This window comes from Otolemur garnettii, unplaced genomic scaffold (genome assembly GCF_000181295.1).
Source record: "Otolemur garnettii isolate 467f Iridium unplaced genomic scaffold, OtoGar3 scaffold00089, whole genome shotgun sequence".
Classification (NCBI taxonomy): Eukaryota; Metazoa; Chordata; class Mammalia; order Primates; family Galagidae; genus Otolemur; species Otolemur garnettii.
The window spans coordinates 3,615,465-3,639,689 of record NW_003852484.1 but is presented as its reverse complement, the minus strand read 5'-3'; the positions used below and the strand labels follow the sequence as shown (position 1 = coordinate 3,639,689).

At 42.3% G+C, this 24,225-nt stretch overlaps 1 protein-coding gene across 1 annotated transcript in view; it reads left to right on the top strand.

Moving 5' to 3' along the window:
• Positions 1 to 12,996: 12,996 nt before the first annotated feature.
• The window catches only part of CSTA (cystatin A), a 14,332-nt gene continuing 3,103 nt past the window's right edge, over positions 12,997 to 24,225 (top strand). The window contains exons 1-2 of the mRNA XM_003795079.3: positions 12,997 to 13,077; positions 23,574 to 23,675. Coding sequence (XP_003795127.1) covers positions 13,012 to 13,077; positions 23,574 to 23,675 — 168 coding nt within the window. The 5' untranslated portion in view covers positions 12,997 to 13,011. The remainder of the gene's footprint in view (positions 13,078 to 23,573; positions 23,676 to 24,225) is intronic.

Below are 24,225 nucleotides of genomic sequence, written 5' to 3'. Positions count from 1 at the left end.
GCAGTTTTTGGCCAGGGCTGGGTTTGAACCCACCACTTCCGGCATATGGGGCTGGCGCCCTACTCCTTTGAGCCACAGGCACTGCCCTAAACAGCCTCTTTAAAAATTTTTTTTATTAAATCATAACTGTGTACATTGATGCATTTATGGGGTACTGATTTGATATACAATGTGAAATGCTTACATCAAAATGATTAACACATCCATCACCTCACTTACATATTTGTTGTGGTAAGACAATTATACTCTTTTCTTAATAGTTTTGAAATATACTATTGCATTATGCACATTAGGTGAAGCCCCCCCAAATACTCCCCTTCTCCCATCTCCCCCCAAACAGCTTTTTATGTACCAATCTCAGCCTTCCTTTCCCAATGCATCTCCAACCCTAACTCATCCCAGGACACTAACCTCTAATTCATGGAAGCTTGGAATTCACATTTTTCAGTTGTCCTTGGAGCCTCACTCTCTGCCCATGACTGGCAACCACTCTCAATGAAAAGCCAGAGCCCTTGGTGGTCAGAATTTTTATTTGTCTTTTCCTTGTCTTGACTAGAATTTTTGTTACTTTTTTCTATAGAAAAGGTTTTCCTGCCACTTTAGAATTTGTCTATGGCCAGAAAAGTCAGGGATTTCCAGAAAACTCCAAGTGTCTATAATGCCATGAGCCCAATAATTAGGATGTGGTTGGTTAAGGAATATAAATTCATAAGAACATTGTACTTTTAAAAAATAACTATCAGCTCAATTAAGGATACTCATTGGAGATGATTTAATGCAAATATGTACCCATCTCTAAATTGTATATTCAAATAGTTTGTAATATAGGAGAAACTTAAGTAAATATAAATACCTAAGGAAATTTAGATACATTTTTTGTTAAGTTTTCAACCCTTCTCTAGAATTATTTAGTCCAAGATTGTATTTCCCATATTATAAAACTACCTTGTGCAGCAACTTCTGAGCTATCATCTTTGCCATCTTTTGCCTGTTGAAATGGAGAGAGGTAGGTGCTGTTATGGGTGAGAAAGGACTACCCGGCCAATTTAAAAGTGTCCAAATTGAGTCTTTTCTTAGCTGGCCAGCAGCTATCTCACAGTCTCAGGAAAACTGAGACAGCAGCACTGACTAGCTCAGATTCGGGGTTTTTATGCAAGCAAGCAAGCAAACAAGCAGTTGGTTATCATAACCAACCTTCACAAAAGTAGACTTTGCATTTGCAGTTAGCAGATAAGCAAACAGCTTTTCATATTACAAGCTCAATAAGTTCTTATTCCATCTCCCCATTCCTCCCTCTGTCTCCTGCCCCTGGTCTAAGGGGTGCTGCAGGGCCACAGCCGCCATCTCATTCCCCACTTCTCATTTTGGGGAATCGAATCATTGTTTCATCTTCATCTTGACAGATATGTTGGTAATGTGTTCTCAGGACCATGAGTTTTACTGCCTGTACCCCTTTGGGGGGGGGGGATGTAAGAAGTGAGAGTATTAATAATCCATGATCCTACCAACAGTCCTAAAAGGAGCAGAAGGAGGGGCCCCGCAAGGGCTGATAGGAGAGTGGTCAGCTAAAGGGATCAATTGAACCAGTATTTAAACTAAGTTTCTGACTGGTTCCTAGCCTCTTTGCAATCTCTGAGTCTCTTTCTTAGCATAGGTAGGCTGTTTTTAATAACTCCAGAATTGTTAGTATAGAAGTAGCACATTTCTCTTAGAGCCACACATAATCCTTCTTGCTTTAAGAATAGTAGATCAAGCCCTCTACAGTTCTGAAGGACTGCCTCCACTAAAGAGTCTAGAGAGGTCTCTAATCAGGAAACTGAGTTTTCTAGGTCCTTAAGATCCCGGTCAATTTATTTGCTTAGCAGTTTGAAATTTTCTCCCCTACTTCAAGGGCAGAAATTTCAACTGCTGCTGGCCTTGCTGTATCTATATAGTACCAGGGAGCTGTATTTAGGCACAGTCAACAATATCTGGTGGTGTTCAGGTTAGTGTTATTCATATACTGGAATACTACATCCAGCATATCTAACAATGGCCTTTGGGGGGCTCTTAGGGATCTCTTTTGGGGGGCTGTGGCATCTAGATCAGGGGAGGGTTATGAGTGGGAGAAGGCATTGCCAGGGGCTGGACTGGTGGAAGTCCAGAAAACAGGACTTGATTGGGTCCAATGGGGTTTAGTTCCCTTCTTGGCACAGACCGCTGAATGGTAAATGTTACTCCAGGGTCCTGACCTGTAACCTGTAATCTAAATTCCCATGTATGTCTGACAGTCCACCCCTGTTTTTTCTTATGCCATTGGTAGACTTTTATAACAATGAGATTAGAAGTCCTTGGCTGACTACAAGTTGCTGATCTTTCCCTGGATAGGCTGAGGTGGGGATTACTGTTGCTCCAAGTAGCTATGGTTTCACAGCCCCATTCTGCATTGTGATATTTGGCTCCCCTGTCACAGTTGTCATTTCCTATACTGGGACAAGCATAATATTGCTGGTCCTGCAGTCTTTTCTCACATCTGAGGGAGCCTCACCCTTACTAAAAGTCCCCTAGGTGTTACAGGTGTCTGCTGGGAAGTGGTTCCAGTTGGATGGGAACAGGTCACATAGATCAAAGGTAAAGGTGGGCTGTTTGTCTAACTGAACTCTGCTCACTTATTCTCCATTTATGGTCCTTGTCAACTCCCATGTATAGTTTACAGAGATGTGGGGATCTACCATACAATGTCCTCCCCATCTCATGAGAAATGTCAAAATTAGTCCCAAGTTAATTTTAGCTTTAGTGGATTCTTGGTTGGAGGGGCTTGCCATTTCTCTCCTGGGTCCAGGTGTGTTTTTTTTTTTTTTTTTTTTTTTTTTTTTTTTTTTTTTTTTTTTTTTTTTTGCGGATTTTGGCCAGGGCTGGATTTGAACCCTCCACCTCCAGTATATGGGGCCGACGCCCTACTCCTTGAGCCACAGGTGCTGCCCCAGGTGTGTTTTCTTGACCTGGGACAGGTGGATTCAGCAGCGTTTTCTGGTGACCTTGACAGCAGTGGGGGAGATGAGGATTACCAGCAGTGGTCCATCCCACCGGGCATCCAGAGAGCCAGGTTGGTACTTCCAGACCAGGTCTTCAGGCTGTATGTGGCTTTGCTCCTCCAATGAGGGAGTTCCCCTTTTGTCTTGATGCACCATCTTTACTGTCTCAGATACTCATTGGAAGGAGATCTGTAATGCCCGTAATGACCTGAGGAGAGAATGTGTGTTAAGTTCCACTAGTCTCACATTTTCCAGGCTAGGGATCAGCAGCGGGGATCTTCTAAACATTATTTTCTATGGGGTGAGTCCCTTCACATAGGAGGTGCACTGGACATGGAGGAGGGCAAAGGGAAGGAGGTTCACTCAGTTTTTGATTATGGGAATCGGGAGTAAACCAATGGCAACAATTTCTTATGGTGGCAAACAAATGGCGAAAAGAGTTGGTCTTAACAGAAATTCCCATAGTATCTAAAAGATTTCTAAGCAACTAAATGTATTCATCCTCAACTACCAAGAAGGAGTTACCCATGATGAATGATCCCTTTTTCTAACTACTGTCCAAAGTCTGAGTATTTCCGAAGCTCAGCAACCCTTTGGATCCTGAAAGTACCAGTTCACTAACCTCAAGGTCTGTGAGCAGAAGCTCGGCCAACAACTTGAACAGGTCCTTGGTCCAGCCGTGTAACCCTGGTCACTGCGCCAGATGTAAATGTTCCCAGTGCTCTCTGATTGGTGATGCAGGGAAAAGAAACTGCAGATGGAATGATTGATTTGAAGGGGGTTGAGACTCACTCAGGTCAGTGACCAGGCCCAACTTTACTGATTATCTTATATACTTTCAAACATTCAGCAAGAATTTAATACAGATAAAAAGAAGTGAAGTAAGATTAGGAAACTACCACTAAGATTACAATTCAGTGTGAAGGCTAAGGAACACATATACAATTGACTTTGTTTGGGGTATAAACATAAAAGAGACTGGCTGTCTACTCTTGCTTAGCCTAAGGTGTTTTGGAACCAAAACCAGAGATTATAATGTTAATGAGGGGAAGGGCAGAGAACAGCAACGGAATGCTACAGACAGGCGTTCAAGCTTCCAGCTGTGACCCTGGTCTAGCTCTCCAGTATTCCTTTGTGAGAGTGTCTCTGCATTTCTGCAGGCTGCAGGCAGGAACTCAATCACGAGAGAAATCCGTCTCAAAGCCATTTTCCTAGGAGAGCACTTGAAGCAAACTGCCATGTCTGAGCTTGGGGTGCTGATCTCTTCACTTTACAATGGATTTATTGGGGTATTAAGTTCATATTCAATCTATGGTATTTTTTACTTATGATGGTTTTATCTGGACATAAGCCCATCATAAGTGAACAGCATCTGCACACGTAGCAATATTATTCTTGGAGGCAAGGAAAAACAAATGTAACAACTACTTACCATTTCCTGACATATGCAAAGACTTTCTTGGCAGGATAGCTGAAATTTGCTGCCTATTTCCCTTTTCTCTTGTCTTATTGGGGCTTAGCAGGAGAAAAGGCACTTAATACTTAATACACAGACCCATGCCTATATAGTCAATTTATCTTCAAAAATCCATTTATAAAATTAAATATGAAATAAAAGTTTTATTTTTTTAAACTAATAGAAATCACTTTTTACTGGAAGCTTAAAGTATACTGAGTATGAGAGTGAGCATTTTGTATATCCTGTGGTGTTTTACCCTTATAAGAATTGTATGAGCTAGACATTACTATCCTCATTTTACAGATTCAGAAACAGAAGCTCAAACAGGTTAATTATCTCAGGAACACACATCCTGCTAGTGGGTCAGAGCTCTGGTGCAAACCCCGGCGAGTTTGACTTTTGTATTACTGTCTGTTCAATGAGCCATATATGTTGTATACACAGCTGGTCTTTCATCCCAGATTGTCTGAAAGGATTCCTGAGTGATAAACATTTGTTGAGAAACTGTCCCTGATTGCTCTGAAAAAGAAATCAGTCGCTCTTTCTGCTCTCAGTTGATATTCTTTCTACCAGTGTTGTAGGACCTCTCCCATCATGCTGTAAAAACACATTCATCTTTCTGGGTCCTTCTTAGTCCACTAGGTCCTCAAAGGCAGTGTAAAAGTCTTTTCCTACCAAGTATATTTGTTCTTTTCTAGCCTCAAAGACTAGACTATCACTTAGCACACAATAAATCCTCAATGAATATCTGCTCTTTGTTCCCATCATTTCCTGTTCTCTTTTCCTATTAGTTTAGAGAGGTCCAAGGCTGCTGTCATGTTAGTGTGTTTCATTGTGGTTGCTGGGCTTTTGCACTCTTTTTTGTTGTTGTTGTTGTTGTTGTTGTTGTTTTGCATTGAGTTTTATGTTTGCCTGTCCTTACTGAGGACCCATCTAACTGGTCAATACCATCATCAACAGAAAGCTCTTTGCTGGTTGGATGATTGAACAACTGTGGTTGCGATGATGATTTTATTTGTAGAAATGCAAGCTGGTCATCTGAGTTGTTTTTCCTGTGCTTTGGTGGAAGGGTCCTTGGGGGAAAATGAACCCAATGGGTAGCCTAACTATCTGCACCTAGGGTCTCAAGGTCAATGTTTTTTCAGTCATGGTGGTAGGCCGCTGATCATACCTTCTCACAAAAGCTCCTTAGAACAGTCGGCCTATTTTTGAGAAAAGCACATGTTCCCACAAAACTCCTTTCAGGAAGTAAACAGGCAAACCTTCCCAAGATCCTGCTCCCAGGTGGAAATATGTGATCCTGCGTGTTCCCTGGCACTTCAGAGATGAGCAGGGCCTGAAGCTGATGGCTGATGCTCTGGGACAGGCATTGGCTATGTGTACTGGACATTCCGTATTTTTATTTGCTAAACCTGGCAACCATCTACCCACCCAAAGCCCAGTGCTAAGGAAGTCTCTAAATGGAGATTATAGCACTGAATCTTTTTGATCTCTCTGCTCTTTTGTGGGTGGAGGCCCTTCAAGGGGTTTTATGACTAACAGTGATTGCCCTGTTACATTAATTCTTTTCACATAGACTGTTTTTCTTACAGGTCCAGTCTGGGGCAAAAATGACTGTGACAGCAATCTGGGCTTGTTCTTGCTGAGACAGTTAAATCTGGTCTGTGTTTCCTTTGCACAAGAAGAAAGCGTGAACTGACTGAACAACTGTCTTGAGGGCACATCCAGAGCTGAGTTTGCAGCTCTCACATTCATCCTTTTATTGTTTTTGTTACTATACATATTCCAGTGGTGTCAGGGATTTTTTTAAGTCAGAAATAAAAGTTTTAGTTGGATTTTTTTCCACAAGTAATATAGCAGCTAGCTATCTGTAAGGAAACATATGAGCAACTTAAATCTCCCAGCCCTCACATCATACATACCACACAGAAAAAAAATTTGAGATGTGTCATACATTTAAATGTAGAAGCTAAAACCATGAAGCATCCAAAAGAAAATATAGGAAAATATATTCCTGAAGCCTAGGGAAAATGTTTTCTTTTGGTTTTTTTGGCTTTTTTGAGATAGAACCTCAAGGTGTCACCCTGGGTGGAGTGCCGTGGCATCACAGCTCACAGCAACCTCCAACTCCTGGGTTTACGCGATTCTCTTGCCTCAGCCTCCCAAGTAGCTGGGACTACAGGTGCCTGCCACAAAGCCTGGCTATTTTTTGGTTGTAGTTGTCATTATTGTTTGGCAGGCCAAGGTGGGATTCAAACCTGCCAGCTCTCGTGTATGTGGCTGGCACCTTAGCTGCTTGAACTAAGCACCGAGCCAGGGAAAATGTTTTTAAAACATGTTATAAGCAATAAACATGAAAGAAAAAAAAAGGGAACTTCATCAAAATTAGAAACTTCCCCTCATCAGAAACACCCATTAGGAAAGTAAAAAAAAAAAAAAAGAAAGAACGAAAGAAAAAATGGGGCCTCTGAAAGTGGAACTATTTTAATGACAAACCCAGCAGAGAAGATCAGCAGATGAGGCAATAGATTGGGAAATCCTTAATAAGGAATTGTCCCTCTATCTCCATAGAGTCCCTCCCATTTCTCTGCCAGTCGTTCCAGTCCTTGTTGCTCTCAGGCTTTAAGCAACATGCAGTCTCCTGTTTAAATGGGTGGAGGGGCACTTCCTCCTGGGGTGGGGACCTGAAAGAATAAACTCATACGTAGTGGCTCATATTTTATTTATTTGCTTGACATATTGCTTTACTCTGCTTTCCTTACTCATGGTTAAACACATATTGTCATACTTACCTTGGGGCACTAGAAGGGTCTCACGTAAACTATCTCATAGGGGTTTAACTCAAGCCTGCTTCTGGGGACTACCATGCGGCTTGGCAGTGGTGGCATTCCTGTGAAAATTAAAAAGTCCACTAACCAAGTTTCTACTGTCAATCCTACCTGAGGCTCCGGTGGGGATATTTGGATTGAAGCTACTAGAAAGACATGGAGTCCCCAAGACCCCTCTGTATCACCCAGTTCCTGTACTCTCTGCTCTGCTCAAACATTATACACTTTAAAGGCAATGTCAACGAGCTGTGAGGGATTCATGCCAATTGCCCCTCCTCATGCTGGAGGTCAGCATTTGCTCTGTGAAAGTGATATTAACCATGTGCAAAGTTTCAGGGGCCTCTGGACACACATTTGTATATTTCCAATATGCCTGATATGCGTGTTCCAAAAAATTCAGAGGGCTCTTCCTCAGCTTTTTGTTGTAAGTCTCGGACCTTGTTTAAACTCCTCTGTCTAGGTACTCTCCATCCAGAGGCCTGCTCCAATACACTTTTGGTAATGATTTTTTCTCCCACTGAATCTGCTTGAGGATCCCAAGTTATGTAAGTCTAATAATACCCTGCTGTCTGTCCCTGTACATTCAAGTTCCCTAGCCGATGTTACCAAGATGAGAATTGCCCTGCCCCAGCTATAGGTACCCTCTCACTAAATTGAGTTTCCTGCCAAGTCTTGGAAGGAAAGATCATTCCTACTCCCAAGTCCTAACCCACTGGACACAGCACTAAAGAACTGGTACCAGTCATGCCCTCCCCAACCAGAGGCTCTTCTATCAGCTGTAGTGGGTGGGAGGGAGCAGGTTCTTCAAGATTTGGATTGAATGACATTTTGGTATCTTTCATCTGACCATCCATATCAAATGTTCTCATTCAAACATTACCCAGCATCATGATTTATGATTAGAAACTCTGGTCTTTATATCTGTTGGCACTTTGAGTCCTTTATACCATGATATTGCAGCACTGTTGAGAGTATGGGAAACTGGCATAGTCTCCATGACCACAACTAAATAAATAAAGGACAAATAACCTGCCTTGTGAGTTTTGAAAAGGTTATAATACTTTGTAACAATCTTTTTCCCCTTCCAGGGACTTTCTAACAGCATGAAAAGTAGTGCCCAAAAGCTTTATTCTAAATGACATTAACCAACATAATATTTTATATTCTTTAAAGCAGTGGTTCTCAACTTTTCCTAATGCCACGATTTTTTTTTTTTTTAAGAGTCTCAACTTTATCTCCCTCAGTAAAGTACTGTGGCATCACAGCTCACAGCAACCTCCACCTCCTGGGCTTAGGTGATTCTCTTGCCTTAGCCTCCCGAGTAACTGGGATTACAGGCGCCTACCACAACACCCGGCTATTTTTTTGTTGTGATTTAGCCGGGGCCAGGTTCAAACCCGCCACCCTTGGTACATGGGGCTGGCACCCTACCCACTGAGCCATAGGCACCCCCCAACCACCATGTATTTTCATTGTTACAAAGGGGTGGTGACCCACAGGTTGAGAACCGTTAAGAGTTAGTCTGAGTTCTTAAGTTGGCCTCTGGTTGTGTTTCATTTCCTTCATCTGCATTTTATTTGGTGTTTGTCTAAAGAAAGGAAAGAGGAGAGCAAATATAAATTGCTGTATTGTACTAAATCTTTGGGATTTGTTGATAAATTTATTTCAGGGCAGTTTATTAGAAAAAGCAAATCTTTGTTTTTTTTTCTAGGCTGAAGGTCTAATTTATTAAAGTATATTTGACTCACTGCTGACCATTTATTCACCATCTTTCAGACGAATTTGCTTCGAAAACAAATGAAGAGCAGCTCTCCTTCTTTCCTCCTTTAAGTGTTCAGGGGTGGCATGTTCAGGGGCTCCTGCTGGATTCCAGCTGCAGCACTGTGATTCCTACTGTGCCAGTGGTTTGTCTGCTCCTTGTATCCACCAAAGTAGACACAGCTACATGATCCCAAAGATAACTCAGTGCCTAGTTAATTCCAGCTGATACAGACCAGAAAAAAATGCAAGTAGATGGTTTGATATTACTATAAATAAAAAGAGGGCCTGGGAATCGAAAAAAAAAAAAGATTTGGATTGAAAGGGTTCATGAGATCCAACCTGGCTAATTCCTCCTCAAACACCAGTACATACCCTGACCAAACAGTATTACAATAAAATACCCTCTTTTGTTCCTTCACATTAATCCACATAATACTTGGTGTGACCTGCCCTGCTACCTGCACACAAAAAAAAATCCACTAACGCCAAGTGTTGAGCAAATTCAGTCAATTTTCTGCAGATTAGGAGTCACAGGAAGGATCTCAGCACCAGAGTACGAGCTGGCCCTCCTGCCATCCTGCTGGCTACACTGTTTCTTCCTACTCCATAAACAAAACAGAAACTCTCCTTTTCTGAAGCCAAGACTACAGCCAACACCTGGGTTACAAATTATCAGCTCCACACATTTTTGGTGGCCAAAAGAGTGTTGAGTGTTGAGAATATAGGAGGAAAAAACAGATAGTTATTTGGTGCTTTCCTGATACACTAGCCTTCACATTGCTTCCAGTTTTATCCTCCTACAACACAAATGGATTCTGTACAGCACAAAATGTCCAGTGACCTCTATTACCTAACAACAAAAGTGTAAAAAACTTTTTTCTTTCTTTCTTTTTTTTTTTTTTTTTTTTTTGACAGGCTCACTTTGTCACCCTGGGTAGAGTGCCATGGCATCATCATAACTAACCTCATAATTCCTGGGCTCAAGTGATTCTCTTGCCTCAGCCTGTCCAGTAGCTGGCGCTATAGGTCCCCACCACAATGTGTAGCTAGTTTTTCTATTTTTAGTAGAGACAGGGTCTTGCTCTTGCTCAGGCTGGTCTCCAACTCTTTTTTTTTTTGTAGAGACAAAGTCTCACTTTTTCACCCTCGGTAGAGTGCAGTGGAGTCACAGCTCACAGCAACCTCCTACTCCTGGGCTTAGACGATTCTTCTGCCTCAACCTCCCAAGTAGCTGGGACTACAGGCGCCTGCCACAACACCCGGCTATTTTTTGTTGCAGTTTGGCCGGGGCTGGGTTTGAACCCGCCACGCTTGGTATATGGGGCCGGCGCCCTACTCACTGAGCCACAGGCAGCTCCCTGGTCTCCAACTCTTGAGCTCAAGCAATCCACCCAACTCAGCCTCCCAGAGTGCTAGGATTACAGGCATGAGCCACCACAGCTGGCTGACTTGTAGCCTCTCGAGTGAGCGCCTTGTTATCCACATTTGCCGATTTTCTCAATTGCCAGGTGAAGGCATTTAGTAAGACATAGCTTCACAGTGGCCCTAGAGTAGTCAGTAGTGCACTCGCCCATCACCAAGAACTTGCCAAGCACCTGTCAAGCACCAGAGAGGAAAGAAGCACCTCTCTGTATAACATGTAGCAATATAAAACAATCTCCAAAATATATTAGGGGTAAAGCAAAGAGTAGGATAATTGAAGTAGTAGAGTTACAGATATATAAAAAGAAAACACATCCGCATGTATAAGTATGTGTGTGTTCAGCTAATTATTCATTTGTATGTGTAAAGAATGTCTCTAAAAAGTACACAAGAAGCTGGTGCCAGTAATTGTCTCTGGACAGTAGAAGGGTGGCCGAGGAATTGGACAGGTGAAGAAGTCCTTACATTGCAAGTTCTTTGGTTTTGCTGAACATTTTTATTATGTATATGGATTATTCCTTCCCAAAATTTAAAGAATATCAATAAAGAGCCACACAACATGGCAATTTTGTTTGTAGATAAGTTGCCTGCCGAAGCCCTGACTCATGGTGCAAAAAATATACCATTGTTTATAAGGAGGAAGCAATAGAAACAACCAAAATCTTCATAAGTTGGGGAATGAGTGTGTAAAGTACGGAGTAGCACAAACCATGTGGCAGTTAGCTAGAGTAACACAGAGATGGATCTAGCACAGAACGGCTCAGAGCAGTTAAAGGAAATGAACTGGATTAAGTTCCCATCTGTGTATCAGGACTCAAAAGCACATGGAGCAGAAAAAGAACATAACATAAAATGTATGCTTAACATACAATTTGAGGAAAAATGTTAAGAACACACTAAGTAGGCTCGGCGCCTGTGGCTCAAGTGGCTAAGGCACCAGCCACATACACCTAAGGTCGTGGGTTCGAATCCAGCCCAGGCCTGCCAAACAACAATGATGGCTGCAACCAAAAAATAGCCGGGCGTTGTAGCGGGCACCTGTGGTCCCAGCTATTTGGGAGGCTGAGGCAGGAGACTCGCTTGAGCCCAGGAGTTGGACGTTGTTGTGAGCTGTGATGCCATGGCACTCTACCCAGGGTGACAGCTTGAGTCTCTGTCTCAAAAAAAAAAAAAAAAACACACTAAGTAAAAGTATAAAAGTGGGCTAGAAGGATACCAAACTCACAATGTAATTTACTTCTGTGAGAGCAAGGTTGGGGTGGGATGGGGAGTTTCCTCCATACCTGTAATACATATTTTATTTCTTAAAACCAACTACAAAAAAATAAAAAGGCCAGACACAGCGGCTCACACCTGTAATTCCAGCATTTGGGGAGGGTAAAACAGGAAGCTGGCTTGAAGCCAGGAATTAGAGACCAGCCTGGACAACATAGGGAGACCTCTCTCTACAAAAAAAATAAATAAGAAGGCCTCTTTGCCTTTTCTTTGTTGCCACAATGGGGCCCAGTTTGCTGTCTACGGTGAACGTATCTTGCTCTCACTCTATAAACCTTTCTCTTTCTCAATAAAATGTGTTTATCTCTTGCCTTAAAAAAAGAGAAGAAGAAAAATTATCTGGGCTCAGTGGGCATGCCTGTAGTCCCAGGCTAAGGTGGGAAGGTCCCTTGAACCCAAAAGTTTGAAGCTGCAGTGAGCTGTAACCCTGCCACTGCACTCCAGCCTAGGTGGTGACAGAGTGAGATCCCCTCTCAAAAAACAAACAAAAAAAGGGGGGCGGCGCCTGTGGCTCAAAGGAGTAGGGCGCTGCCACTATATGTCAGAGGTGGAGGATTCAAACCTAGCCCTTGCAAAAAAAAAAAAAAAAAAAGAAAGAAAGAAAGAAAACAAATGTGACAAAATGTTAAATGTTTTAATTCTGACCAATAGAAATATAGATGTTTGTTATTTTATTCTTTGTGTTTTTCTTAATTTTAAACATTTCTAGAAATATAAATAAAAGTACACATATATAGCCAATGTCCTCCAGATAGATCCTTTTACTTTCTTTTTAAGATCAAATAAATTCTAAATGATCAGCCTTGACATTATTTATAGGTATTCCTTTGAAAATAAAATTTTGTGTTAGAAGTTTTAAAACATTTAGCAATTCTGGTTGTGGCTTCAGATTTCATACTTCAGATGATGTAAGAGGAGGGAACCATTGTCAAAGAGCAGGCAGGGATGTCGGATGCTTGTTACAGCATGACTCCCGTACACACCTATTTTACCTTCCCCAACTCCTCTTTCTTCCAGATTCCACTTAGCATATTCTGTTGAGGAAGCAAGGCTTGCCTTGAGGCATATTCATTCTCCTCCTGCCTCTTTGCTCTTTGTAGAAAATAAAACATTCTATAGGCGGAGCTCTTTAAAAACTCGACTCCACACGTACCTAACCTTCTGTAGGCGGAGCTCTTCAAAAACTTGACTCCACACGTACTTGATCACTTCTCTTCCAGCATCCCGCCCAGCAAAGAAATAACCAGCCAAAATGATGCCTGGAGGTTTAACTGAAGCTAAACCTGCCACTGCAGAAATCCAGGAGATTGCTAACAAGGTGGGTTGATTCAGGGAAGAGTTTGATCCAAAAATCTTAGTTCATAGGCTGAACTCTGTGGGGGGGCGAACATGAAAGCCAAAACATTGGTGAGTGGCTGGTTTTGTTCAGACTTCTTTACAACTAAAATGGAACACTGAGCTTTTCAGATAAAACCTCGAATAGCCCCAACACTGTAAGGGTGACCTTGAGCCAATCACATCCCTTCTCTGAGCTTCATTTTCTCCATTTGCATAAACAAAGTTTATATTGGATCATTTCTAAAGCTCTTACAAAGTATGATTCTAGGACTACTAATTTAGTCTATAATGAAACTTTCCTAAGTGAAGCCAACATGTAATTAAAGCCTAAGGTTGTTAACAACCTGATGAAGTAGACTTGGAATGCATTTGCAGAGAGTTTTAACAAATAAATTGAGTGAAGAACAGCATAGTAAAGGCACTTAACAAACTTTCTATACATTTGTCTAAATAGACTGTGATTTAGTCTTAGTAGTTAGAGAGTGATTAAACTACTAGGAAAGAGAAGTGGATAGTTTATGATTCTAAGATGTTATCGGGAGCCAAATTATTTAACCCAGGGAAAACTAGAAGTCAATGTTTTCAGCAAGTTGATGCATTTCTAAGTACTGTTCGATTAGCTATCACCTATATAATAAAAATTTATTTGCATATTTTATGAAAAGGCAAAACATATTACTATTTTAGGTTTGTAATTTGTTGCTTTATTGTGTCATTCCTTCTTTTTTATCGCTGAAATGTCATTCTGTGACACTATTTGCCAAGCAATATCAGCCATTTAAGTGATTTAAGAGATAGGATCTTCTGGCTCAGCGCCTATAGCTCAAGGGGCTAAGGCGCCATCCACGTACACCTAAGGTGGCGGGTTCAAATCCCCAGCCCTGACCCGCCAAACAACAATGACGGCTGCAACCAAAAAAAAATAGCCGGGCGTTGTGGCGGGCGCCTGTGGTCCCAGCTACTTGGGAGGCAGAGGCAGGAGACTCGCTTGAGCCCAGGAGTTGGAGGTTGCTGTGAGCGTGATGCCATCGCACTCTACCCAGGGGGATAGCTTGAGGCTCTGTCTCAAAAAGAAAAAAAAAAAAAAAAAAGAGATAGGATCCTCTATATTCATTCAGGAAACTCTCTAAGAAGCCAGGTCTCGAATTCTACTACTCACCCTTTGGGACTAAATATTTCTAATTCAAGAGATATTTACAAATAAACATCTTAGCCAGGCGCAGCGGCTCACACCTACAATCCTAGCACTCTGGGAGGCCTAGGCGGGTAGATTGCCTGAGCTCAGGAGTTTGAGTGAAGTGAGAATCCATCTCTACAAATAGAAAACTAGCCAGGCATGTTGGTAGGTGCTTATACTTCCAGCTACTGGGGAGGCTGAAGCAACAGGATCACTTGAGCCCGAGAATTTGAGGTTGCTGTGAGCTGTGGAGTCATTGCACTTTACTTAGAAAAACAAAACATACCTTACTTTTTTTTCTTAGAGAAGATAATGTTAAGTCATTAATACCTTTATTTGAAACCCCTAATCAAATCGGTGTTCTCAAACTTGAATGTGCACATGAATCACCTACGGGTCTTGATAAACTGCAGATTCTGATCCAGGAGGTCTAGGGTGTGCCTGAGATTCTGCATTTTGTCAGTGGAAAAGAACCCACACTCTGTAACATAAAGAGATTTATTCTGAACTGAATATGTGTAGCCATGCCCAGGAAGCCTTGAGCAAGTGGTCTCACCATGGTTGTGTTATAGTTTGGCCATATACATTTCAGGGAGACAGGAATTACAATCATAAATCAATACGTGGAAGTCATATTGGTCTGGCCCAGAAAGCCAAAACATCATGAAGCAGATTACAGGATAGAAGTGGTTTTTAAGATTGTTTGATTTATGATTGTAAATGAAGTCTAATGTCTTGGAAAGTTTTAAATTAAAATAAGGAAGTTAGTTAATCAGAGACAAGCCACCAGACATATAACCAAACTCAAGTGATCTGGTAAGTAAATTCATGACCGATAGGTGTGATTTAAACTTTGTTTTACTTAGGTTTAGGGGTTAATAGGTTACAAAGGACATCTCCAAGAAGGGAGGGGACATGATAAGGCATGTCTGACCTCCCTTCTCATAGCCAGCAACTCAGCTTTTGGATATTTCTGGGGTCCTCTTGCCCAAGAGGGGGGCCATTCACTCTTAGGGGGGACTAAGATTTTTAGTTCACAGTTTCTAGCCAGCTCACAGGAATGCCACTGTTGTGTAAGGCCTCACTTGTTTACACAACCAGGGATATATGGCATCCTACAAAGCCTATGGAGGTAGGGCTCTAAAAATCAGGGTCCCAAAATAGAACTTCTTGATTTCATTTGTAAAACACCTCTTGCCCTGCCAGTCTAAGAGCTATAAAGACTACATAAGATGATATTCATTAAAATGACTTGAAAATGAAAAAAGAAATATGCAGCGTAGGCATCACAATTATTTACTTCAAATTTTGACCTGAAATCATTCCTGACCCTTGAGGGGACCAGAGCTATGGGGCATAGCGTACAGTAGAGTGCTGGAATCAAGAGGATACAGAAAAGTTTAATGATTTTTTAAAAGCCTTTTATCTAGTTAGCAAGAATAATAATTTTTTTAAACAAGAAGCCTTGCCTTGTTAACAACACCTATCTGTAAGCCACATCTTAAATTTGAAAGTTTGTTTCTGGCTGCTTACGTGAGGCCCCAACTTTGCCAGAGAAATAGAATAAGAGATAGTTTTAGCGACAGCTACCCCACCCCAGAAAGGTATTCTGCAGTTTTAAAAGCCTACCCTCCAATTCAACCTCTCATTTAATCTTCAGAACCTCTGAGGCAGGCAGGGGAAGCATTACAGCAATTTGTCAGGTGTTGAAATCAAAATTCAAAGAGGATAAGCGTCACCTACCTAAGAAGTGAGCCTCCCCTCGGATTTTTGACACACAGTGGCAGACCTAGAGAAGCTCTGTGAGGTGAGAGAATGACAGGGAGGGGAGAGATCTGGGGAACATGGCTTCCCTGTGCAAGCACCTGCCTCACATTTAAATCAGTATGGGAAACGGATACCAAAGAATCATTTCTGCAGTAGGTGCATTTCTTGAATATCTTTTACGTGTCTAGCATTGTGTTAAATATTACAGAAGCTACATAAGGTCTGTGAGACACAACCCCTGCCCTCAAGGAGTTACGGTGTAGGGGATGTCAAGAGAGCCGGAACATAATGTAAAACAATATCCAATTAACTATTTTTCATAGTCATAGGTTTTAGACCAAAAGACATTAGAAAGTGCTTGTCAAACCTCCTTACTTTCAGGTGAATAATTACTGTGCGTGGTTCAGCTGCTCAGGTGTTGAACTCCTTCCTCATTAGAACTTATCTGCCCTCCCTGTAGGAGAGAGCCTTAGGGGACGATTCCCAGTCAGTTGGGAAGGTAGAGGAACAGTCAAGAGACTCTTTATCATTTAGGGAACACTTTCCATTAATTACATCATTTATCCTACAAACAACCCTAAGAGGCAGGTATTCCTTATAGGTGAGGAATTTGAACTGGCTCCTTCAAGATTATGGAGTTAGTCCATGCTGGGCTGGGCAAATGGGCCGATGCTGGGAACCATATACCTAGTATGATTTGGAAGGTTCAGGGAAGATCTCCACTACCTATCATTTACTTTGTAGTTTTATTCCTTTGATTTTTGAATATATGTCTTTTTGTTAATGAAAAATACAATATTCTTAAAGTGGTAAAGTTAATCAGCTTTCTCTGTCCTTATCCAAGAGCTTCTTAGCAGAATGCCAGCTGAAGGAAGAATCTAACTGGGGGTTGGAGGTGGGAACAGGATCAAAGAAAAATTATAACAGGTATCCAAGGAATCTGGCATCAAAATAAAGAGAAATATTGGATCAAGTCAGAAAGAAAAGAAAGGCAAGGGTTTAGGGATTGAGGAAAATTGAACATTTTTAAAGGCAGAGGAAAAAGTTTTCCCATTCTGAAGATAAGAGACTGAATGGGTCATTGTGGTATCAGATATTAAAGGTGCTTGGGCCCAAGGCACACTTAGAAGTAACCCCCTCTTCCTTGTTGAGGGTCATTGTTACATCTGTATTTTCTATTTTGGGAGACAAGTTCTTGGGATGGACAACATTGATCATGTACACAGTACTGTGTGGATTGCTGTGGGTGGAGGGGGACATAAAATGGTTCCTTCCCTCAGGGAAATTTACAAAATAGGTTGGCAGTAAGGGAGACACAGGAAGAAACACAGCCCCACCATGAAAACTATAATAGGGGTGAGGAAGAACAAAATAAATGGACGGCCCCAACACCAAAGGCCTCCAGATTATGACTGATCCATTATCTTATGTCCTATGTAAATAAACATTAGATGAGAATTTTGAGTTGTTTATATGAAGGAAAGAAATGTTATTTCAATTATTTTTAGAAATAAGGGCTATAATTAATTACACATACAATGTGCGCACACACATACACACCCCTTAGTCATAAACCTAATTACTAAATACCATCCTGGCAAACACACACAACACAATTTCTGTCAGCCAAGACACCACACTAATACCTCAGTGGCATCCTGAGTACACCTTGGAGTTTGGCATGGCACTCCCACATCACAGCTCTCACTCACTGGCATTGGCAAATTCACGTAACCCTCTCTGACCACAGCCTCCTCCTCAGTCACTCCCCTGCTGCCCCACACCCAAAGAACCTGCCATTCAGCCATACCGAGTCCTCCAGGTTCCTGCCCTCCCACCTTCATCAGAACATGCCCAGGACTGACTCGGTCACTCATGCAGCCTGGACCCCATGCTAGGGTGGTTTCCTATACTCCTCCACCCTTGATTTCCATGACCCTGGGAGCTCCTGGCATGCCAGTCCTCAGAGGCCACTCCCACTGTACCACTTCCTTTGTGGCCTCCTCTCCAGGATCAAAGAACTTTCCTCAAGGGAGGCGCAGAACCACAGAAACCTCACCCATTTCAAACCTAGGAATTCATGCCAAACAACCAAAACAGGGCCCTGGCTGCCAGGACATTGTTTCAGGCATACTGTTTGCTAGCCCTTCTCTAGAAACCCCACAGAGGTGAGTCTCACCTCAGTTGCTCAATCTCTCCCATCCCCATGGTCCCTGCAGCAGGTGTCTCAGCTCCTGCCCTTAGAGGATTGGCATCTCGTGAGAAATGCCCCAGTGCGTCTATCCCCCACTGGCCCTCCATCCTCCCTCCAGTCTTGGGCTCTGCACTCGTGTCCTCAGCCCGCCCATCCTCTCTTAGCCAGGTGACTTCTTTTCATTTCTACATCCTGGCTGCTTTGGCCCATACCTCCTCTCCAAAACATTGACAATAAATGTCCACAAGTCACACCTTACCAGCCCTATTGTCCTTTCATGCTACTACCCAAACTATCCTTCCTTGTCCTGTAATATGTCCCCAAATATAATCTATCCACATTGCCACTATTATCTTGCTATCCAGCGTCTCCTAAATTACGTATAGCCCAACTATCTCTGTAGAACGATTACAGATTAGGGGGAAACACTTAGGTATTGGGTGCTTCGTGGCTCAAATCTGTAAATCTCAGAGAACAACTCACCAAGATTTGTGCTCCTAGTAATCAGAAAAGCTTGAACAACTCTGGGGTAAAGGTATTTACCAGGTGCTCCTCCCTGTTGGCCTCCTCCCCTAGCCGGGACCTGAATCAATAACCACCCTCTGTTTCTTCTCCCAGCGGGCCTTCATCCCCCTGGTGCCCATCTGGGAGGGGGGGAGTCTTTGAGTACCAAGCTACCTTCGCTGACCAGCTCCCCTACTCTGCCCCTGCTCCCCAGCTCAGATCTTACCACCCAGGTCCAAAGTATCCAACATTAAACCACACAAATCTGTTTTCCTGGAACGGGAAGGGGAGGCTGCAGGTTATAAACACAATGAGCCAGAAATCAAGGTAGACAATCCGACAGGTATCGGGTACTTCAGGAAAGAAAACAGACAGTTCAAACCAACTTTCTTATGGACAATTTTGGATTTGTGGACTGCACAGAAACAATGGAAAGTTTACAGATTTGGATCTATTTCTAGGACAGATAGAAATAAAAGCTTATGATGCAGGCTAAAAAAGAAAACATGACCAAAAGACTAAAAAGTAGAAGGAATACAGATCAGATTCTTATGTTACCAGAAAAGAACATCAAAATAACTATAATTAATAATTTTTCACCGAGGGCAGCACCTGTGGCTCAAAGGAGTAGGGCACCAGCCCCATATACCAGAGGTGGCGGGTTCAAACCCGGCCCTGGCCAAAAACTGCAAAAAAAAAAAAAAATTTTTTTTTTCCACCTTTAAGCAGTGTAGGGACAGACAAAGTGTTTGAGCTTTCTCCCCCACAGCCTTGGGCATGAGTCATAATAAAGCTGTCTGGGCTTCTCTCCCATAACCCTGTCGGAAGTGTAGGACGAGATAGAAGGTGCCTGTGTTCCTACACAGCCGTAACTGTATATAGTGATGTCACGCTTCTGTAGCTGCAGCTTGGCACATTGCCATTTTTGTTCCCTATAAAGGTGAACAGGACCTTCCCTTTACACAGACTGTGGATCACAAAATGTGGACTTTCTGTGTAACCCAGGTCCCCGGCCTCCAGGAGCTAGATTAGTGCAGACCTCCCATGTAACTCAGCTCACCAGCTGCCCCTGAGCTGAATAAAGCAGGTTGCTTCTGCCCTCCATTCTGAGTTTCTCTCCAGTCTGGCTGAATTAGAACATTGGCATTACAGCAGGCAAGCTATACTCACAGCCTCAGGTCCCTCATGTATAGGATGACCAGACGTCCCGCTTTTGATAGGACAGTCCTGCTTTTCAACATTTTGTCTCGCCTCCCGCGGCCTTTTAAAAAGGTCCCGATTTTTGGAAAGAATGCACAAATGGGCAGGAGAACAAGAAGGGAATATACGGTTTTTGGCTGCCATGTGGCTATTTCTCCAGAATATGACTTTTATATTATTTTTGTTAATTTTATAATGTTAAACTGTAATAATAACACATAATTGCTGAGAAGTGATGATCGAGAACTGCTTATCAAAGTTTGCGTTGTTGTCAGGCCCTGCCCTGTTCCGCCCATCCCCACCCTCCCCACCCCCGCCATGTTGTCCCGCCTTACCGATGTTAAAATCTGGTCACCCTACTCATGTATAAAATAAGATTTACATGAATACTCTTGGGGTTAGTGTAGAGATTAACCCTTTTCAGTTCAGTTCCCAACTTGACTAGTAGTCAATGTCGGCAACCCCTCCTTTGGAAGTGCAAAAGGCCTAGGACAGGGGAGCCTAAGAGAGTTAAGCCCCTCCTTATCTTCTCTCTGCACCCTGCCCACTTCTACTCTCTCCTGTGCCCTATCTTTTCCTAGTTCTGTTTTTTTCTCGCTATTTGCCTTCTCTTTCTCTACTTTGAAACTTCATTTTCCAACTCAACACAGCAATCATATTTTCCCTGTGTATTCTGCAGGTGATCCACAGAGTGGCCTCTCAAAATTATCTGAGAACTCATAATTTGCAAATTCCTACGTCTTTGAAAACCTGGTACCCAAACTAGGGTTCCCAAACTAGAGAGCCAATAAAAAATAATTGAAAATGCCAGCTCACTCAGGCGCCTGTAGTCCCAGCTACTTGGGAGGCTGAGGCAAGAGAATCACTTAAGCCCAACAGTTTGAGGTTGCCATGAGCTATGACACCACAGCACTCTACCCAGAGCAACAGCTTTGAGACACTATGAAAAAAAAAAGGAGGAGGAAAAAAAAAATACTTGCTCACAGATAGGAAGGATCAGGTGGCCTCAGGAGAACTGAGGTGCACTGGAGGCCTAACTGAAGCTTTCATGGAGGGCACAAGAGGCAACTCCCCAGTAACAAGGTGCACGACACAGAATTTGCAGCACGCAGTTATTTCCTTTTCTGTCCAAGGAATAGGAAAGGACTGAAGGAGGGGGGCACAAACCTACATATAAAAGACAGGAGATAGGCAAACACCACCACAGAGATATCAACATTATCTTGGAAGATGGAAAACAGATGAACAATGGAAAAGGACTGAGAAGTCAAAACAGAATCTAGGTCCACAGTGGGGAAATTCTAAGCCAAAAGTAGGCAGATTCATGCTGCAGAACTTCACAGAAACAAGAGGGAGGCATAGAGCCAAATCCAAGAGGTTTGACAGGGAGATCTTCCTGAGGAACAACAGGACCTTCCCCCTCTCTCTCCTCCACCCTGGAAGACAAACTGTTACCCTGGCTGAAGACCGAAGCTTTACTATTAGCAGACATTGAGTCAGAGGAATCATAGGAGACTCTAGCATCTCAGGCCCAGCTGAGGGTAGGGATGAAGGACCAAACCTGAAACTGGTGGATTCAGTAAAAGTTTACACATTGAATTTGGGACTCTCTGGCTCCCTCTCATTCTTGGTTAAAGCTAGCATCTAAGCTTATTACCCCCCTGTGGTAGCAGAATGATGACCCTCCAAGGATGTCCACATCCTAATCTCTGGAATTATGTTACTTTACATGGCAAAAGGGACTTTGCAGGTGTGATTAAGTTAAGAATCTACAGATGAGGAGGTTATCTTGGATTACCCATGTGTGCCCAATGCAATCACAGGCTCATTATACAACTGTACATAAATACTGTACTCTAGTTAGTAAATTTACTTTGCACAGGGGTATAGCTTAGCAATTCTGAAACTGATTTATGTATATGCTAGAATTGAACAAATAAGTAAATACATTGAATATAGTAAGAACCAGGCTTCTTAGTGCTTGAGAAAGGAGTTACAGACAAGGAAAGGGGCAAAGCTAAATGGATCCTACACTGTTAGGTTAGATTATACACACACACATATACATAATGTATAAACTTAGTGTGTTATGTATACAATGCAGATATATATTCATACACATACAGATCAAGAAAAATATGTGCATGTGTGTGTGAGTATATATATGTATATTTTGTAGTTCTTTGTACTGAGTGGGCCCAGAAGCAATGATATCTAGTAACAACGAGAATACACAGTGCCCAAATCTTGGATCTTAAATACCATTCTCTAATAAAAGGAGCCAGGGCCATTTTTTCTTGAAGAACTGGTTGATTCCAGTGGGGAGGCGGGGAAATTCAAGATAGGCCTGGCATATCTTATAGTGCCAGAAGGTAAGGAATTGCTCATAAAATGAAGGAGGCATGTTGAAAGGACACAGGCACCAATCAAGAAGCTCCCAAGGGCCAAATCTAGAACAATCTGAGCAACAACATAAGTAGTAATGAATTATAATCCATAGAATAAAAGAAATATCCATGAGTCACATTAACATAAAAAAACATCAGACAATCCCAAGTTGAAGAACACCCTACAAGTTACCAGGTCAGTATTCTTCACATTCACAAGGTCATGATAGACCTAAAGATATACCTAAAGATAGACCTAAAATAAAGCCAGGTTGGAGGAGACTATGGAGAGATGGCAAATAAGTGCGATGTAGGATCCTGGATGACATCCTGGAGCAGACAGAATGGACACATTTTGGGAATGATTGGCAAAATTCTAAAAAGGTCAATTGACCACTTAATAATATTATACCACGTAAGATAGCAACATCAGGGGAGACTGAATGAGGGAATTTAGTAAACTATTTTTGCAACTTGTAAGTCTGAAATTATTTCAAAATAATTTTTTATCAAGTAGTTATTATGCTCTCCTGTTTTTTATCAAAGATATAGATAACTAGGCTCGGCTTCTATGTGCGCCAGCCACATACATTGAGGCTGGCAGGTTCGAACCCGGCCAGGGCCAGCTGAACAACAATGACAACTACAACAACAACAAAATAGCCCGGCATCATGGCGGGTGCCTGTAGTCCCAGCTACTTGGGAGGCTGAGGCAAGCAAGTGTCCTCAAACTACAGTCTGCAGGCCACATGCAGCCCGCCTAAGACATTTATCTGGCCCGCCCAGTGTTTTTGCCGCTGCTGCCTGTTCTGCTTATCAGCCTACTCATCCCGGGACCCGCAGTCCAGCTCTCCAACGGTCTGAGGGACAGTGAACTGCCCCTGTTTAAAAAGTTTGAGGACCCCTGGAAGCCCAAGAGTTTGAGGTTGCTGATGCCACAGCACTCTACTGAGGGTGACATAATGAGACTCTGTCTCAAAAAAAAAGACATAGATAACTATTAGAGATTTACAAGTCAAAATGTTACCATATTCCTTAACCATACTGAGTTAGTGTAAATACTGCCTAAAGCAAAAAAATTTGACATTTTAACCCACGTAATTTTATTAAAGATAGGTGTTTTCTGTTGAAATACTCAACAGATTTCAATATCATCTTTAAGGACTTTTAGGAGCACGAGGTTCCCAGATTTGTAATCACATGAATGAAGTCTAGTAATAATTCATTTTCTCTTTTCTCTTTTTAAGATTAAACCACAGCTTGAAAAAAGAACAAATGAGACTTATGCAGAATTTGAAGCCGTACTGTATAGAACTCAAGTAGTTGCTGGAATAAATTACTTCATTAAGGTTAGAGTTCAACATCCTCCTTAGCACTAAACAATACTATATTTCTTAATTCATGTAAAATGTTTCCTGTTTCCCCTACTCTATAATTTGTTCCCTCTCATTATCCTAAATTAAGATGCCCAGCTGATACTTTCCAAGCGGTAGACTTTCAAATTTGGCAGATGAAGTTATACCTTTTTTTCTTCATGAATTAAGAAAAAAAATTTAATATTGATTCTTAATTTCCAGAGATTGTAAAGTAAAAGATTTTGTGTCAGTTCAGGGCATGTGTGCTCTGTGGCTGTGGCCATAAAGAGGGAGGATAAGGTTGGCACTTGTGGCTCAAGTGGCTAAGGCACCAGCCACATACACCTAAGGTGGCGGGTTCAAATCCAGCCTGGGCCTGCCAAACAACAATGATGGCTGCGACCTAGCCAGGCGTTGTGGTGGGCACCTGTGGTCCCAGCTACATGGAAGGCGGAGGCAGGAGACTCACTTGAGCCCAGGAGTTGGAGGTTGCTGTGAGCTGTGATGCCATGGCACTCTACCCAGGGGGACAGCTTGAGGCTCT